We start from the raw sequence: 19,905 nt of genomic DNA, 5'->3' as shown, positions 1-19,905 counted from the left end.
AATGTCTGGAAAGACTAAGTATTAATTACTTCTTACCTGGTCAAGTCATATAAACTGCAGCAATACAGAGAAATATTCAGAGACGTGCACTACAATGAAAAATAAACAAACTTTTTTAAAAAAAGATAAAGCAACAAAAAAGTAATTAACATTTTTATCATCTAAACATTCTATCTTTTTTATTATTAGTTGTATTTTCTTACTGGTAATGCTATACTGTTTCTAAAACAAAATTAAGCATTAAAATAATTCAGCATTAACATAATTAAAGCAATAACATGTTTTAATTTTCACTTAAGAGGAACTTTAATATATATATAAATGTGTGTATGTAAATATTGTATATAATGCTTAAAAGCAGTGAAGTATCTAGCCTTAAACATGCCAGGTATTTATTTACATTTCAGCTTAAATAAAGGAACTTCAAATGGAGAAACAGGGATGAATTTTTCAGTTTTCATCAAGGGGTTCACGTCTATCCTCAAGAAATTCTATACTTTCAATAATGATTATAGATTTTAATTTCACTTTTATTAGTAATACCCTACTGCTATGAAATATTTACTATACTACCTTTGGAATAATAAATATCATTATTTCATTAAATGCATTTTAATGGTGCCCAGTCCTCATTGTGATTATTTTAATTCATGGTTTGCAAGGATCCATATTTTAAATCAATAAACCAGGGATATATCTCTCTTGGGCCACTGATAAACTTTTAGGCTTAGCTATACCAATAAATTACATTTCTACAAAGAAAATACAGGGCTCAATACATACTTTCAGTAATTTAGCTTCAGGGATTTCTGGAACTATTTCTTCTGAAAATGAAAGATTCTGTTCTGTGAAAAAGTCCTTCAGTGCAATTTCACTAATTTCTACACCAACTACATGGTGTCCCATGTCAGCTAACCTATACAGAACAATAAAATATGCCATGTTTACTCATATGTTATTGAGGTTTTTTTTTTTTTTTACAGTAAAAGAAGATAGATCAAAGTCCTCTTGGTGTTAGTGGGCAATTGCCTTTGTAACAATCAGAATATTATCTGTAGAAAGTTGTATTTTTTTAAAAAAGCAAATAAAACTTTGGACTAAAGAAACCGAAGCACAATGCAATGGAGCGATAAGAAGCAACACTGAATACTTTGTTCTACTTTGCTTCTCTAGTTTTTTTTGAAGACTTTTTAACTAGCTAAATATCATGGGGATTTTTTCCCCATTAAGGTAAAAACATAAGATGCTTTCCTCCCCTTTTTTTTCCAATAGTAATGTAATAAAATTGGAATATCAAGCTGTAGATGTGTGGAGGAATAGAGCATTTGCCTTAAATATAAACTGGCCTACATTATTAACTTACATTTTAAAAGTTTATTTCCACATTGATTAAATTCACTCAGATGGTGGACCCTTGATAAACTGGGAACATTTGACAAAACACAGCATCATAAACTATCAGTGTATTGATGTAATGAATGAGATTCCTCTCTCCCCATTCTGTTCAATGAGGCACAGCCCAAATTACATTAATTCCTTTCATGACTATCAAACAAACAAATGAAGAAAAATTCATTTTGATACTGGCGGTGTTGTGAATAACATAAAGAATTTATGTATTTACTTCTGTAATACATTAAAATGTATGTGCATCCGAATAGATGGCGATTTATTGAAACAAAGTTTTCATATTTTATCGATTATTCTCGGCACAGGGAGTTATTGCCCTTCCAGATGTTGTTGAGCTATTAGGCTTAGGAGCTACAGGTAGTCCTTGACGTACAACTATAACTGAGTCTAAATTTCCATTGCCAAGTAGGACAGTGGTTAAGTCAATTTTGATCCATTTTACAACTTTTCTTGACATAGTTAAGTGAGTCACTGCGGTTGTGAAGTTAGTAATGTGGTTGTTAAGTGAATCTGGCTTCCTCATTGATTTTGCTTTTCAGAAGTTTGCAAAAGGTGATCACATGACCCTGGGACATGGCAACTGAAAAAAATGCATGCCAGTTGCCAAGCAGGTGAATTTTGATCACGTCACCATGGGGGAATGCTGCAATGGTCGTAAGTGTGTGAAAGACGGTCATAAGTCACTTTTTTCAGTGCCGTTGTAACTTAGATCACTAAATGAATGGTTGTAAGTCAAGGACTTCTTGTATAATTAATCAGTATGTGGACAGTCACATGTTTTTCAACCTCAAACTATTCTAATCGCAATTCTCTATTGACGCACTATTACTCTCAGCTAACATCTCTGGCTATCTGTAAGGGTTCTAACTGATTGTTGGGGTCTCCGCACAGCTTTTGCTTGTTTTAACAGACAATGGTTTATCTCAATAAACTGATTATGTTATAAAGGAAAGCATTCTAAATTGGATTGATTATTAAATTATTTAAACCCTAATCCATATTCACAACCAGACAGCCTTCAGATGTTTTGGATTCCAGCTCCATGTGTCCCAGCTGGCCTATTAAGTGTGTGGATAATGGATGCTACAGCCCAAAGCTCTGGACAATGGCAGGTTGAAGAAAGCTGCCTCATTTCTTGGCTTGAGAAGAATGACTTAGTAAGATGAAGATTTTGAAATATAATGGTACCTTAATACTCATCATTAATTAGTTCCAGTAGGCACGATGAATACCAAAAACGAGGAGCACCAAACAAATTTTTTTCCCCATAAGAAATAATGTAGTGAGTCACAAGGCAGCTGACACCAACAAGTTCTAGTTTGTGCATTGAATACTAAACGATGAGTACTGGGACAAAATTTTCATGTCAAAATGCATTGAGTGCCAAATTCAATGAGTTTCAAAGCAGTGGAGTACCAAGGTACCATACTACAGGGATTAAGTTTGCCTAGTGAAGGAGACTGGGAAAGATTGAGGGCAATAGAAGAAAGGGATGACAGAGAATGAGGTGGCTGGATGGAGTCACTGAAGCAGTAGGAGTGAGCTTAAATAGACTCCAGAAGATGGTAGAGGACAGGAAGACCTGGAGGAACGTTGTCCGTGGAGTCGTGATGGGTCAGACACGACTTCGCAACTAACAACAACAGTGAAGGAGAATATCACACAACTGAAAATACATGAAGGTCTCAGCAAAATTACCCAATCTCTCCCCTCCCCATGTTTTATTAGTTGTTATTTGTTTATACTCATGAAGTAGTATAACAAAATCTAGATAAAACTGAAATGATATAATGATTCATTTACCATTTCATTTCAACAGCTTTCCCACAAAGTGGAAAAAATATTCTTAATTCCTTCCTGCCGTTGAGAAAAATATCCAGGTGTTTCTTCAGGAATCTGGAGGTGGGGGGAAGAAAAGAAAATGTTATTTTTTAAAAAAAACATAAAGTAACTGATCTTCACACTCATCTTCTTATAGAATCAATTAATAATGTGCAAAACACCAATTTAAATACTGAGCTTTCTTTAGCATGGCCTGAAGGGCTACATTAAGAAAAGGTAAGAAGTCTTATTGAAGGCAGTCAACCAAGGAAAGCTCTTGAAAACAAAAGTAAAGGCCGAATATAGAAAAAACAACAACAATTGCAATTGGTTAATTAGAAGAACAAGCAAATGTATGGTCAATATTTGAAGGATGTAGGAAAAAAATGATTAAAAAACCCACACGGAATTGGTTAAAATCAAGAGTCTTAAAGAAACTGAAGGCTTTATTTTACCAGCTTAAGAACAAGCTTTGCCAACTAATTGCATGAAGGGGCAAATTCAATATGTAACAAACAATAGCAAATGTCAGCTTTGTAGTAAAAAGTATGAATGAATTGACCATTTGATCAGTGGGCCGAAGCCAAATTTCGCAGACTATAAGCAGCGTGTTTGAGTTGCCAAAATTATTCATTGGAAACTTTTGCCAGAGGTATGGATTGGAATAAAATTATTGGGACCATCAAGTTCAGAAGGTTTGGAAAATGAGCAGGTTAAGATCTTATGGGATTTTAAGATCCAAACAAACAGGCATCTTGTTCATAACAGCCTTGATATAACAGTTGTTGAAAAGAAGATACTCTGGTACATTGCTGTTGCTATTCCGGACAATGCTAGGATTGAGGAAAAACAACTGGAAAAATTACAAAATATATCAGAACTTGCAGATCAAAGTTGAATGCTTAGGGCAAGGGTGTCAAACTCGCAACGTCGTGTCATGACTTTTTTTCCATTGCCGGCAATGGGGTGGGCACGATTTTGGCATGATGCATCTGGCCCATGGGCCGGCAGTTTGACATCCCTGGCTTAGGGGAAAAGAAATCCACTGTTATACCAATCATGATTTGAATCCTTGGAGCAATACCTAAAGGATTTCCTTGATATCTGGAAATATTGAATTTATCAGACCTGAACACATAAAAACCCTACCCTGCTTGGAACTGTCTATATTCTTAGATGCTATCTTAAGAATTCTTAAGAAGTATTTGAATTATTTCCACCAATCCTAGATTGTGAATCTAACTATAGATTATTCATGTTAATAATAATAATAATAATAATAATAATAATAATAATAATAATAATAATACCTCTTTCTATAAGTGAACTAGAATTCATCTTATGACTCTGCAAAGCAAAATTAATTAACTCTCCTGAGTTAATAGTCCTCAAAATATATTTCCATGGCTATGAGTGTAAATTATGTCTTTTGTGATACGGAGGGAGGCAAAAAAAATCTGCCCTAAAACACATTGTTATATGGCACTATACCTTATACCAAGGTGTTGCTCAGGAATGTCTCTAGACTCTTCTATACCGTATACAGTGGTACTTTGGTATTCAACTGCTTTGAAATTCATTGAATTTGATACTCAATGGATTCTGATGAGAAAATCTTGTCCTGGTACTCATCATTTGTTGGGTACTCAAGCTAGAACTTGTTGGTGTTGGCTGCCTTGTGATTCACTATATTATTCCTTATGGGAAAAATTTGTTTGGTATTCATAGTTTTCAGTACTCATTGCACCTCCCAGAACCAATGAACGATGAGTACTGTGGTACCACTGTATAAAAATGTAAGCAAACGAGCTAAAGTAAAATACAAGGTACAGTATCACTTTTATTTCAAGAATATCTCTGAGCCCAAAAGGGTTCAATAAATCTAATTGGCGACTGCAGCTCAGTCAAAAGCAAAGGTGGTAAAGTATGAACAGGCATTTCAAAAATATGTCCCTTGGCAGCTGTGTTGTGAATGGGCCAGGCTGCTCTTAAGACATTTTGCAAACTGGCAATGTTTTTTTTAAGTGACCATCAGGTTGAAACTAATGAGGACTCCTTGGCTAGCAGAATACTTACTGATGTTCTTCTTTATTATGAAATCCAATATTGTTTGTATCCCAACAGTTTAGCCATTCTTTTCCAGTCATCACTCGATCCCATTGTATCTTTGGATCATCACAATCTTCATTTCTAGAGGAGCTGGAGGGATTTTCCATGGTCTAGGCAACCTTTGTTCAGCATGAGATATTCAAAAAAACTATCTGTGAATTTAAAAACCTTTGCCTGCATTCATAAGATAATGGGTTTTGCATCCTCAAGCTAAAAATCATTTTTAAAATAACATATTGTGACATACATAGAGACTGTTATTTACAGAAATAGCTATTTAAAGAATTATATTTGGCTTTCCTCCTCATTCATTCCACAGCATAGATCCAATAATGTACAGGATTGCCGATTTCCTGAATAAATGAAAGTAATGTGTGTGACAGAGGAAGGGAGGAAAGGCGAAAAAACAGCATGCTTTACGGTTATGTTAATGAATGTCTATGCAACAGGGAAAGGACACAGGGCAGGATAATATTCTCTTGAGTTGCAATCATGTTAGAAAGACTTCAGCATCCCAAATGTGTCTCATCCCAAATGTGTTACAAAAAATGCTACCAAACCCACAACAAATTTTAGTATCCAAAATCTAAATTGATTCAAAATGTGATTGATTCTCCTGGCTCATTTTAATAGTGAAAGCTCCAAGTAATTCATTAACTCCTTCACAATTTCCTGATTTTTTTTTTAAAGTACATTTCCACCATACCTAATGCTCAATTTTCAATTATTTTCTTGGGTAGTTTCCTACTTCCAATATATTAAAGATGTATTTTCCGAACCAACATTAAGGAGATTGATGTCAGCCACTATTTTCCTGGATATTTTTCTAATTTAACGTCCCAGCTGATGTAGGATTGCTCTTTTACAATATTCAGAAAGTTCAGCTAGAACAATATGGTGAAAGTTCACTGGGCTTGTTTCAAAACCTTGGCAGGCCTTCAATGGTTTTTGTCAGTGCTTTTTTTGTAAAAAAAAAAAAAGGTGCCAGAACTGACACACATCATACAACCTGCCTTGCCTACCCTACAAGGTTCCATCCAAAAAAGGTGCCGGAACTCCGTTCTGGGCGTTCTATAACAAAAAAAAAGCCCTGGTTTTTGTAGAACAGAATATCTGAAAAACCATCTCTGCCTGTGTGATTCTGTCCATTATTTAAAACATTCCTAGAGGTCTTTTTTCTTTAGTTTTGGAGAAGATGTTAAACTTCTTTTCAAATGCTGCTTTTTTTCAGCAAATTAAAATATGCTGGATGTACTCTCCGATCTTCAGATTGTTGCTTTTCTGCTGTTAGATGTTTTATTGGTCCATTAACCATTTCTAAAAAGTTTTAAAACTGCAAGCTGCATTTAGAGTTATAATGTTACTACAGTTGAATCTCTTTCAACTCAAAAGTAAAATTGAGTTCTGAAAGCGAGTAAACCTGCAGTCTCTGGATTTAAATCAATTCAAGCCAGCATAAACTTACTTGAGTGGATCTGAATTCCTGAAGACTCCATTGAAACTTCAGTATAGTTTCTTAGCAAATTAGGGAAGTTGTTGCTATTGCTTTTCTCCAAACCATTTTGTTATCCTATCTTACTAAAATCTTTTGGTGGTTGCCCATTCAAATACTGATCCTGCTGAACTTCAGCCAAGATCAATCAGATGCAGCCACACATTAAGATGAAAATACATCAGTTTTTAATTTTGATTGTGTACTGCATTGGTTTTACTATTATCATACATTTTATACCAACTATCTCGGGTCCCAAAGGTACTTTTCCAAAAGGCAACTGGACTTTGTCTTTTTTTCCTTGAAAATATTTCATTTTTCATCCAAAAAGCTTCTTTGGTTCTTTAGTTCAGAACTTGGACGAGAAGTGAAGCGTTTTCAAAGAAAAAAACCAAGAAAAGACCAGTTGCCTCTTTGAAAAGCACCATTGCACAACCCTGATCAGGATGATTGAGAATCTCCATGTTCTATCCCAGGGGTCCCCAACACCCAGTCCGTGGACCAATACTGGGCTGCGGCATGCCAGCAACCGGTCCGCACAAACAAAGCCCCAGCACACAAAACCACACACTCTGGTCCATGGAAAAATCTCTCTCCATGGAACTGGTCCCTGGTACCCAAAAGCTTGGGGACCTCTGGTCTATCCTGAACACTATCCTGGGGTTCCTACAATGGGAAGAAACCAGGACTATAAAGCTAAGCAGAAATAAATGGGCATTGCTGCTTGGTTTGGATTTGATAGTCTGCCCTCTGACTTCATTCTCCTAGTAACTCTGATGATGTTACCAAGTTTGGTAATGAAACGTCTGCAGAAAAACCACCAAGCTCAGAGAGCACCAAGAACCCCCTCCCTTGGACCCGAAACCGACAGAAACAACAGCAAACCAGCAACCTGAGCGAAAAGTAACGGCGGGGACGAACCTCTCAACTCCTGGCTCCTGCGGAGGCGCAGCGGCTGGACGGCACGCGGCTGTATTCTCGGGCTGCTCGCGCGCGTGCGGAGAAGAGAGGAAGCGAGAGGCTCGCAACATTGTCTCCTCCCCTCGCCCAACACGCCCCGCGCTGAGGCCAGCGGAAGCAGCTGCGGTGGAGCTGGTGCTGGGTCGACCAGCGGGGAAGGGCTGGCCGGGGGTAAGTATGGGGCCGGGCGTCCTTCGGCAGGAGGAACCTATGCGCCCGTTCCCTCTTGGGAGAGGGGGGTAAACGTTAAGGTGGGCCTGAGGGTCTTTTGCCTTTCTTCGACCCGCGGTCTCTTCTCTTCCCCCCCCCCCGCTGCATGCCCTCCGCCGAGGAATCTCTGTTGCAAAAATGTGTGCTTGCGCGGATCGGGGACATTTGTGCAATAAAGGGTTACTTCTTGCTTTCTAGAGGCTGAATTTTGAAAGGGACGCCAGCCGGGGACTTGGCCCTGGAGAGTAATTTCAGTGCCGGGGCGCAGCAGTCTTCCTTGTTAACACCCCCTGTCCCCGCTCCCCGCACGCACCGCATCTCGTCTCCGAGCCATGGGCAGAGCGCCTTTTCAGCAAAAGGGGCAAGGTGGAATTAAAAAAAATATATAAAAAAACCTCTACAAAGCACGTCAGAGGGTAAGATTTCCAGGCAAGGTTTTTGTCTCCTTGGAGACACTGAAGTGTTGAATTGAGGGGATTCTAAGAGGCGCTTCCCTTAGAATTTATCAAGGCAGATGATTGACTAAAGCTTTTTTGTTCTGATCTGAAATGGATGTGGTATTTCTCCTCCTTGCAGAAAAGAGGAATTGAGAGGAGTGAGACTTCCACAAAGAAAGAGGATCCAGTGCTGTTTATGCCACTTTTCGTTTGTGTTTACAATGCTTTGTTTCTCTTTTGTATTATTACAGATTGATTTGACTTATATCATCTGAAAATTGGGTTCTTCCATTTCTAGGTAAACAGAAAGCTGCCCTTTGTATTATGAAACTTCTGAGAACTATAATTTTCTTCTTTCTTGTGCAATTGCAACTCATTTTCTTATTTACAATAGTTCATTTAGTGATCTTTTGAAATTACAATGGCATAGGAAAAAAAGTGACTTACGACCGTTTTCCACACTTATGACCCTTGCAGCATCTCCATGGTCATGTGATCAAAATTTAAATGCTTGGCAACTGACTCACAGTGTTCTGGGGTCATGTGATACCCTTTTTGTGACCTTCTGACAAGCAAAGACAATGGGAAAGCCAGATTCAATTAACAACTGTGTTACTAACTTAACAACTGCAGTGATTCACTTAACTATGACAAGAAAGGTCATAAAATGGGGTATCACTGAACTGAACTGTTGGATAGAACCCAATGCTCCAGTCTGTTGAGATTCTTCTGAATCTTGACTCTATCTTCCAAAGTATGGGAATACCCCCCAGCTTGGTGTTGTCTGTCCCCTTCTAATCCCGTTATCTAGATCATTTATGAAGATATTGAAGAGCAGTGGGCCCAAGACAGAACTTTTTTTTTATTGAAAGTTTTTGCAATTTTACAATAAAATCCCTCTCCCACTACCTCCCTACCCTCCCAAAAACCCTCCCCCCCCTCTTCCCAGAGCTGAATACAGGGTTAGCTAGAACTAAAAATACAAAACATTTAAACTTAAGTAAACCTCAAACAAAAAATACATTAAAAAAAACCAAATGTTTAAGTACTTTAAGTCCAATATATATATATATATAATAAAAATACTTATTATCTTAAACTTTAAACATAAATTATTCAAAAGCTAAATAATATCTTTTAATATTATACTTATACTGTATAAAGTTTATCCATCTTTTCCACACCAAGAGATATTTCTCTTGCGATTGATCTTTCAAATAAGCTGAAATTTTTGCCATTTCAGATAAATAAGAAACTTTAAAAAACCATTCCTCCAGGAGTAGGCAAAAATTCCTTCTTCCAATATTGTCCTATCAACAACCTTGCCGCTGTAATTAAATTTAACATTAAAATAATTTTTTTATCATGACAATCAACAATAATACCTAACAAAAACAATTGTGGAGTGAATTTTATCCTTCTCTTAAAATTTTTTTTGAATATTCCACCATATCTTTATCCAAAAAGCTTTTATACTTTTACATGACCACCAAATATGATAGTACGTTGCATCCAAACAACCACATCTCCAACATTTAGGTTGCAAATTTGAATACATACGAGACATCTTTGGTGGATCAAGGTGCCATCTATAAAACATTTTATAAAAATTTTCCCGTACATTTTGAGCTTGCGTAAATTTAACATTCCTCACCCAAATTATCTCCCATGTTTCTAATAAAACCGGCTCATCAAAATTTTGAGCCCATTTGACCATGCAATCTTTAACTAATTCTGTTTCTGAATCCAATTCCACTAATACATCATAAATTCTTTTTATGTGAGATCGACTTTGATCTTTAATTTGTTTCAACAAATTTTCATCCTCTCTAATCAAACCCACTTTATAATCTATCTTCCACCTTTCCAATAATTGTCTATACTGAAACCACGAATAAATAATATTTTCTTGTGCTAATTCATCTATATGTTTTAATTGCCAATTCTTCGGCCCAAGACAGAACTTTGAGGAACCCCATTGCTTGCTTCTCTCCATATAAATGTAGTTCCATTGAGGACTACATGCTGAGTACAGTTGGTCAGTCAACTACACATCTATTTGGTGGTGGTACAGTCAATCTCACATTGTTCTATCTTAACAAGAAGTAGACTCTGATCTACTTTGTCAAATGTCTTATTGAAACCCCAGTACACTCTGTCCACAGCATTTCCCTGATCCAGTAATTTAGTCACTTCATCGAAGACAAGGCCTTGTCTGCCATGATGTCTTTTTAACAAACCCATGCTGTGCTTGGAGTCTCTGTAAAATTACCCACCCTTTCTGAGGGTTATTTTATCAGCCTAGGTGTATCTCAGATTATCCTGATGGGAAGATCTGGATGAAAAGTTGCTATACTAGGATTTCTTCTTGTGATTGCTTGGGTGGAAGTATTTTCTTAATCTAGGTCACAATAAAAAGCCAAAAAAGCAGTAATATATATACAGTGTATATATATATATATATATATATATATATATATATATACAGTATATATATATACTGCTGCTCGAGGCACGAAGCTGAAAGCACCAGCCTGAAGATGACGAATGGGACTTCGTCGAAACGTCACCAAGACACTTCCAATTTTACGTGGGAGAAAACCCGAACAACCAAAGACCTACATACAAATACCCGCGAAAACCTCAGAAAATATATATATATATATATATATATATATATATATATATATATATATACACACACACACACACACACACACACACACACACACACACACACACATATATAAAAATCATTCAAGGTAAAAATCTCCTCCCCCTGTCTCTCTCCTGGTAGCTAACAAAGTGGGAGAGAACCCGTGGCTTAGAGGTTATAACATCTGCCTAACATGCAGATAGCCCAGGTTCGAATCTCAGAAGAGTAAGTGTGGCTGATGAGGGTTAAAGGAACCCGAAATAGCTATACCATTCTCTCTTTATTCTTTGTTAGCAAAACCTAAAAACCTAAAAATGTAAAATGATGTCGCAGTTAGTGACTGCTGCTTGTGGATGGCTCTAGATTGAGCTGATACAGGCAAAAGAAAAGAAAAGAAAGAAGATTTCTTTCTCCCATATCTGGGCTGACAGGGTCATATATATATATACACAGATAAATAAACAGATGGCAACATTCATAATTCGGAGGCCTTCTTAAATAATTCTGCCTTTAATACATTCTAAATTATTAAAGCAGGGATTGGTTGGCAGGGCACTTCAAACTCTCCATTAAGGAGACTGCTTAATATCCCCCCTCTCTCTCTTTTTAAATCCTTCAGTACCATGTCAGGTGGAAGAATCCGAACGAAGAAAAAGGCCACAGCTTTAGATCAAGCACCTGACAACCTTCCGTTGAGAAGTTCAGGGAGACAGGTACTGTATGTCTTTCTAAATATATAAATGAAATGATAATCAGTTAAATCTTCATATTGAGCATACGTTTGCATTTCCGATGCATCTTGCCCCCCCCCCTGTATTTGTCTATGTACCTGTTGCCTGGCTCTCCTGCTATTCAGCTGTTGGAAGAGTGAAGGCTTGTAGTAGATTCAGAACACTGAGTTCATAAGGTTGTACATTGCATGGATAGCAACTGTGTAAGCAAAGCAGTCCTTTGCTGCTGACCATTATCTCCCAAATAAACAGAGGGCAGAAGGACAGGCAACAATTATGGATGGGGGGAGGGCAAGAGAAACTATTTCTTGCATTAGAAACTATTTCTCCACCCTTGCATTAGATATAACAAGATAGATAAGATAACCTTTATTGTCATTTTTTTTACTGTGAGCACACTGGCATACATTAAAAATGAAATTCTGTTGCCTATTCTCAAAATTATATATCTAGCCATACCCATACATAACACACACATATACTGTATACAGTATGTATGCTATATGCATACCTATATGTACCTATATACTTATATACCTATATACATATATACATACACACACACACACATACACACACATAGCAGGAAGAGGAAATATTGGATTCTGTGGTGGCTTGACTGTTTGAACAGAGCTTTAAGTACCTGAGACACCTATTAAAGTTATTTCTTCAAAGTGTGTCCATGCTTTGGAACCTAAGCATTTGAATCTTAGTGTCCCTGTTGTGTGATGCTTTTTAAAAATTAAGCCTCTTTTCAATTGGAATATTGAAGCAACTTACAGCATAAAAAGATATCTAGCCCCCACCCCCCACCATTAAAATAAATAACGTTATAATTGCAGACTGGGCTGTTGCCTATCTGAAATGCTGTCTATGGAGATTCTCAATCATCCATGTTGTGGTTGTCCCAAAGATGCTTTTCAAAAGGCAACTGGACTTTCTTTCTTTTTTTTTTCCCTTTGAAAATATTTCACTTCTCATCCAAGAAACCAGTTCTGACTGAATGGTGAAGAATAGAAGGATTTATATGCTTTGCAGTCATCAGACTCTGAAGGGACATCTGGAATGCTGTTTTTTGGGGCTTGGCTCCTTTTCTCTCTAAAAACTAGTTATAATCTTTGGATTATTACGCTGCTCTTTATTAATGCTTTACTCAAAGTAAGACATGCTGTGTACACAACATTACCAAGCCTTGACAATTTTTTTTTTAAAAAATATTTCTTCTGTGCCCAGCTACTCATGCAACATTTCCATATGAATACAGATGGTTGCAAATAGGGGTGCAGCAGAAATTCAGGCTGTCGTCAGCATGTGCTGGAAAACAGACAGGGCGACTGCACAAGCTTCTTTAGTCACAAAGTTCTCTGTGTTCCTATCAGGTGAGGAAAAAGGCAGCAGAGGCAGCTGAGGAGGATGAAGAAATATCAGAGAAGAAATATCGGAAATGTGAAAAAGCGGGGTGTACTGCAACATGTCCAGTCTGCTTTGCTAGTGCTGCTGAAAGGTTTGGGTTTATTTATTTAGTTTTATTTGTAAAATGTATTGGCCATCCATCTTACTGTGGGATAACTTTGGGTGGCTTACTTTATTAAAAAAATGTACAAAACGTAGGCAATATAAATAAAATATTATAAAGATCCTAGTTACTGAGTCTTAACTGCAATGATGGGAGGGAGGGAGGGAGTAGGATGAGAAAGGGGCAGTGTGAAGACTCTCCATTGGAGTTCCAAGCCCATTCCCAGAACCAAGTTTTTAAGCTGTCGTGGCAGGTCAGGAGGTTTGGAGCTAACCTCACTCCAGGGAGCAAGATATTCCACAGGGCAGGTGCAATGGCAGAGAAGGACTTTATCCTAGATCCTGCCAGCCAGAATACCCTGGCCGATGGGGCCCAGAGCACACCTCCTTTGCTGGCATGGGTGAGGTGGTTCAATCCCAGTGGGATGAGACAGTCTCTCAAGTAGCCTGAATCCCTGGGTGATTCTCTTTCCTCCTCCACTCCAACGCCCTCCACCCCTCCAGTCTTCTCTGGTCCTCTCATATTTTCAGTGAGTGATCTTCAGTGTGATAAAACTTTATTTTGACTTTGCTTTGTTTATTCTCAATTGAGTAAGATTGACCTCTCTTGTTTTCTTTGGGTTTTAGGAGGTTGGACTAGTTTTGTATATTTTCAATGCGGGGATTTCCAACATTTTTAGTTTGGTTGCTGCTTGTAATGGAATGTGGGATAGACCTTGGGAGACAGGGCAAATAGATGCTACTTAGGCAAACAGGGAGATAAGAGACAACATAGCCTATAGCTGGATAATGGGAAGGGCAAGACGCTCAGAAGGAACCCTCCTTAGTTTCTAAAGCTGTAAATGAGATGACAGGAGAATTGTATTTTCTGATTTGGAAGATTTTGTTAATGTAGCTTTATATTAAAGTAGAATTGGTTTATCTGGTTGTGCCTCCTGTCTCATCTATCTAGTAAGAGTGACACTGCCATTTTATAAATCCCGGTGTTGAAATCTTGTGGTATTTTGCCAAGATAGCCAAGAAACCTTTGTTGATAAGATTTTACTGATCTTAGTTAGGACTTTTTAATTCAGGAATTTTCATTTTATTTTTCTATTCATTTTATTATTATATGCCAAGGAAAGCAAAAGAGGAAAAAAAAGGGGGGGGGGAAACAAAGCTTGCCTGCCCTGTAACACTAAAACTAGTGTGTAAAGTGTAGGTTATTATACTGCTGTTGCCCAGAAATCAAATGGGAAAAGGGGGAAATAAAGCAAATAACATGCAGTCCAAATTTCAAAGCAATCTATCATTTGTCATTCATTACACAACAGTTTGACAAACATAGCTCTGTTTCTATATCTGACAAAATGTAAATGAGTTCTCCAAATCATTTTATAACTGATGATAAATAGGCATCCTTCCAGATTGTAAGACAAGGATTACCTGTACAGGAAATAGTTTCAAATCTGCCCTACAGGTGTGCTATACAACTTCTGTTCATGACTTTTATTTCAAATATGAATAGGTAGAAGTGCTTCATTGATGGTTAATGTAAAAAGCAATCTGAAACTATAGAGCAAAGCATATCATTTTGGTAAATAGGGTTTTTAAATATTTTCTGTTTTAGATGTGCTAAAAATGGCTACACATCAAGGTGGTATCATCTGTCCTGCGGGGAACATTTCTGTAACGAATGTTTTGATCATTACTACAGAAGGTAATCTTATTTAAGAGTTTATACTCTGAAATGACTTCATTTAGTAGCACAAATCCTGTAGTCATTAGCAAGAAAATTGATAAGACTTACAACATAATCCCCTTGTGTACCACACCGAGCTTAGTGGAATCTATTCGAGGTGAGCAAATCTTAGGATTGTTTATTATTCATAGTTCTGTGCTTTGCCCATTTGGTTTTGATTTTTTATAAAGAGATAACTGCTACATTTGTACAACTCTTAGATAGTTATATCAATCAAAACATGTTAATGATTGTGAACCAGGTGTTTTGTTTATTTCTAGAACCAGGTTGATAATATATTCAGGTCCAGATTTTGCCCACACCCATTAAAAAAGAAAATGCTTAAAATCTATTATGAGAACATACCAATCTCCATCCTAAGAGTTTAGGAATTTAATGAAAGAATTTTATCATGTAGGAATGTTAAATTCTTGGGCAATCTGCCACTTATCAGAAATTTTGGCTATTTAGCAGATACCGTTTCAGTGTGCCCTGGACAACCTGAGCATCTTGTATTAGAAGATGCAATACTAAGATATTAAAAGATATTCTCTTTCAAAACTATGTCCAAAGGAGTCATAGTAAAAAGCAAAACATATTTTAGAATTTGGTCCTTTTTGCCTCTCTGTTGCTAAGTATGTACTGAATACACATGGGAAGTGTAGCTCGCTCACAGATGACTTTAATAGAGCCTAATTTCATTTGCAACCTTGCCCTATATAACAAATACTTGCAACTAGCACTTGTGAGAGACTGTAAAGCAGGCATATCAAACTCATGACATCATGTGACTTCATGCAACATATTGCGACTTTTCCCCCATTGCCAGCACTGGGGTGGGCGCAGTTTCGGAGTGACGCATCTGGCCCGCAGGCCAGCAGTTTGACATGCCTGCCATAAAGTCACTCCTTGAATTGAAAGAATTTGGAGATAATCGTCTGCTTTAAAGCCTGGCTGTGAAAGCAACATCAAGAATAAAAAAAAGTAGAGTTCCATAATAGATGTTTTCCATAGTGCTTCAGTTTGTATCACAGGAATCTTTCGTTCCCTTCCTTTCCCTTCCAAGCAGGTTAGGGTCATATGGACCCCAGTTACAGAGAAAAGAATCTGATCTACTAGGAAGTCCAGTTCTGCTGGCTGATGGTTGAAATTGGATACAACCCAAGATTTAGTTGCAAGAAACAAATCAAATAGTGGAATCATTGTGTAGATTTAGATATGCATGATTGCAGGGGATGTATTTCAAAGCCACCCCTGGATTAACCAACATAGTATTACCATGAAATTTTTGTTAGTATACTTGTCTGCTTAGTTTTGCCTCAGCAAGTAGATATACCTAAATGGCCTTGTTTGGGCTCACAAGCTAAGCAGGAGGCAGGCCTGGTTAATGTTTGGCTGGGAGACCCCCAGTTATTGTCTAGAATGGAGAGTCAATTAAAAAAAAAATGCCAGAAGGTAGCAATAGCAAAGTGTTTTTTGTATTACTACCAAGAAAATTAAATATATATTTCTGTGAACTCACCAGAAATTTGTCTTGATTTGGATTTTGTTTTTCCCTGCCTGCTTATGGGAAAATCCTTCTGTCTACAGTCCTATTATTTTAATGACTGCTTTTCCCCTCTTAATATTGTCCATTTAGATAAGCTACAGAAATCTTAGTCTGCTTATTCCTTATCATTTACTTTTTCTACTTTTGTTAGTCATAAAGATGGTTATGAAAAATACACCGCGTGGAAAAGGATCTGGACCAGTAATGGAAAAAGTGAACCCAGTCCTAAAGCTTTTATGGCTGATCAACAGCTTCCTTACTGGGTAACACTTTTGTTTATAATGATGTCTGTTTGTTCTGAATCTTGTTCAGAAAGATTTGTTTATAATCTTTCTGAAAAATAATCGGGCACATTTTCAATTTTCTTATTCCATGTGGTTGCAAGGTGTAAAGTAAAACTTGATGACATCTAATAAATTCTCAGTAACCCTTTCTGATACAAGTGCTATGTTGTAGATTTTGAGTTTTTATAGTGAAAAATCAAAATAGGTAACTCGTTAAATTAATTAGAACACATATTAGGGATTGGAATTAGAACATATATTAGGGATTGGATATGCACTGCCTGCTTACATTTATTTGGTGTCACTGTAAATAATTCTAGAGTGCCTTAGAATTTGGCCATTGTAAAAAATAACATTCTGCAAAAAAAAAAAAATGTTTAGAAAGATTACGAGCTCCACATTGCCTTGATCTCTCAGAAGAAATGTGAGCCACATGTATAATAAGATTATTTATGTCAACTTTATCCCACTCAGTATTGCTTATACAAGCTATAAGAGTTTCCAGCAGGGAATTTATTCAGCCCTTACTCAGGGCCTGACTCCAAGACCTCTTCATAAAAAGCATCAGATCTGCTCCTGGATATATTGTGCCTGCTTTTTATTGTTCTCTTGTTGAAGCCTCAAGTAGTTTCCTGCAATATTTCTGAAATAAATTGGCTAAATGTAATTCAGGTTATTTTGAACCTTCTGAACCAATTTCATTGCCTTTATTCATAATTCTTAAAATGTCACTTATTAACCCCGTAGGTTCAGTGCACAAAGGCGGAGTGTGGGAAGTGGCGTCAATTGACAAAGGAAATTCAACTTACCTCACAAATAGCCAAAGCATATCGCTGTGGCATGAAACTGAACAGTTCTACTAAGGTACCTTCAACATCTATTTGCACAGAATAGGCTTGGTTATTTCTACTTCTACCCCAGCTTATACTGTGCTTCTGTGAGCTCGCCTGTACATAGATGTCAATGTACTATACGTGGATACTGATGCTCAGTGGCTCCATAAACAGCTGCAGTGTTGCGTCTCCTTATACTTGCTAACCATTCATACCAATTACTTTGCAGGAGCAGCTCATGTAGTTTGCACTGAAGTAGTAGTTCTCAATTCTTTTTTGTAGCATCAGATTTCTTTTGAGGGTCTCTGGGAGATCAACAGTGTGTTACTTATAGGCACATGACTTATCTTTTAGAGGGTGTTCACAGATTAAATCAGAAATTAATTTAATTTTACAGAAGAAAAAACTGAGCGATTTTACTCTTCCTTTTGGAAATCTTGTAAATCTTGGGATGCCAAAATCTTGTAAGTTTTTAACAACACTCACTATTAAGGCTATTGTAAGAAGTTGTTTTGGCACTTGTTCCAGGGACCATCTGTGGCACAGCAGTCCTTTTTGAGCATAATTGTTGATCTATTTCTTGCTTGTCAAAGGCAAGTCTTTTCTCTTTAAAACTACTGTCCTTCAGAAGAAAATGCTTCCTGTGTCTTAGGGGGGGGGGAAAAAACCCTCCACATCCTTAGCTTTCAGTGTCAAGTGCAATGTTGTATGATGTTGGACACCAGCAATACTATTGCTTCAGTGATAGAACATTATTCAAGTCTAGAAGCTGCTTCATTTACAGTACTGGTCAAAGGGGGCATTTTGTTCCAGCTGGAAAGACTCAGGCTGCTTATATTTATTCCAGGTGGAAGGCTCAGACCAGTGCACCATGCCTGAGGATCTGGTAAGCAATGCCTGTGATATTAAAATTGATGGATTAATAGAAGGTGCAGGCTTAGCCATGAATACATGATGTGGTCTGACTATTTTAGAACTGATCACTTTTTGAGAATGCAGAGCTATTGAATAAAGTGATGTGGTTAGTATTTTTGTTCCATGTCTGCATGTTATTTTTGTTTTAGAAAGATCACAGTGGAACACTTCTACCTTCCCAACAAAGTCTTAGCTCTCTTTTGGCATTCTATAGATTTCCAACCTATGAATTTCTATAAAATGCCTAACTTCACACATTGTTGGTAACATACGTACATACAATTATATACACAAACATACATATCTGCGATTTATCTTCTAATGTGACATTCAGCCAGGACTGAGAAATAATAATAATAATAATAATAATAATAATAATAATAATAATAATAGTAGTAGTAGTAGTAGTAGTAGTAGTAGTAGTAGTAGTAAAGTTGGAAGGGACCTTGGAGGTCATCTAGTCCAACCCCCTGCTCGGGCAGGAAACCCTACACCATTTCGGACAAGTGGCTGTCCAGTCTCTTCTTAAAAACTTCCAGTGTTGGAGCATTTACTGCTTCTGGAGGCAAGCTTTCCACTGATTAATTGTTCTCACTGTCAGGAAGTTTCTCCTTAGTTCTAGGTTGCTTCTCTCCTTGATGAGTTTCCACCCGTTGCTTCTTGTCCTGCCTTCAGGTGCTTTGGAAAATAGCTTACTTCCCTCTTCTTTATGGCAGCCCCTGAGATATTGGAATACTGCTATCATGTCCCCCCTTGTCCTTCTCTTCGTTAAACTAGACATACCCAATTCTCGCAACCGTTCCTTATATTTTTTAGCCTCCAGTCCCCTAATCATCTTTGTTGCTCTTCTCTGTACTCTTTCTAGAGTCTCAACATCTTTTTTACCTCGTGGTGACCAAAACTGGATGCAGTATTCCAAGTGTGGCCTTACCAAGGCATTGAAGAGTGGTATTAATACTTCACGTGATCTTGATTCTATCCCTCTGTTAATGCAGCCTAGCACAGTGTTGGCCTTTTTGGCAGCTGCAGCACACTGCTGGCTCATATTTAAGTGATTGTCTACTAGGACTCCGAGCTCCCTCTCACAGTTACTACTATTGAGCATGGTGCCACCTATGCTGTACTTGTGCATTTGGTTTTTCTTGCCTAAATGTAGAACCTTGCTTTTTTCACCATTGAATTTCATTTTGTTAGTTAGTGCCCAGTGTTCAAGTCTGTCCAGATCCTTCTGTATCTTAAGCCTGTCTTCTGGAGTGTTGGCTA

The 19,905-nt window shown here is 37.4% G+C and overlaps 2 protein-coding genes across 4 annotated transcripts in view; one reads left to right on the top strand and one right to left on the bottom strand.

The window, feature by feature from the left end:
- The window catches only part of TPMT (thiopurine S-methyltransferase), a 19,617-nt gene extending 11,766 nt beyond the window's left edge, over positions 1-7,851 (bottom strand). The window contains exons 1-5 of the mRNA XM_039322655.1: positions 7,754-7,851; positions 5,308-5,459; positions 3,214-3,306; positions 784-916; positions 37-89 (exon numbers count right to left, since the gene is read on the bottom strand). Coding sequence (XP_039178589.1) covers positions 37-89; positions 784-916; positions 3,214-3,306; positions 5,308-5,447 — 419 coding nt within the window. The 5' untranslated portion in view covers positions 5,448-5,459; positions 7,754-7,851. The remainder of the gene's footprint in view (positions 1-36; positions 90-783; positions 917-3,213; positions 3,307-5,307; positions 5,460-7,753) is intronic.
- Positions 7,833-19,905, top strand: part of KDM1B (lysine demethylase 1B) — a 27,581-nt gene continuing 15,508 nt past the window's right edge. Inside the window, exons 1-8 of one of the 3 annotated variants that reach the window (XM_039322651.1) lie at positions 7,833-7,963; positions 8,691-8,737; positions 11,715-11,808; positions 13,206-13,330; positions 14,951-15,040; positions 16,762-16,873; positions 17,642-17,758; positions 18,575-18,613. In XM_039322651.1, coding sequence (XP_039178585.1) covers positions 11,719-11,808; positions 13,206-13,330; positions 14,951-15,040; positions 16,762-16,873; positions 17,642-17,758; positions 18,575-18,613 — 573 coding nt within the window. In that variant the 5' untranslated portion in view covers positions 7,833-7,963; positions 8,691-8,737; positions 11,715-11,718. Of the gene's footprint in view, positions 7,964-8,200; positions 8,419-8,690; positions 8,738-11,714; positions 11,809-13,205; positions 13,331-14,950; positions 15,041-16,761; positions 16,874-17,641; positions 17,759-18,574; positions 18,614-19,905 lie in introns of those variants that run through there. The other 2 variants (XM_039322652.1, XM_039322654.1) reach the window with 2 other exon arrangements.

The sequence above is a fragment of the Crotalus tigris genome, unplaced genomic scaffold (genome assembly GCF_016545835.1).
Source record: "Crotalus tigris isolate CLP2741 ecotype Arizona unplaced genomic scaffold, ASM1654583v1 scf7180000024119.3904262, whole genome shotgun sequence".
NCBI lineage: Eukaryota > Metazoa > Chordata > Lepidosauria > Squamata > Viperidae > Crotalus > Crotalus tigris.
The sequence above is the reverse complement of the archived record's forward strand: the minus strand, read 5'-3'. Positions and strand labels throughout refer to the sequence as shown.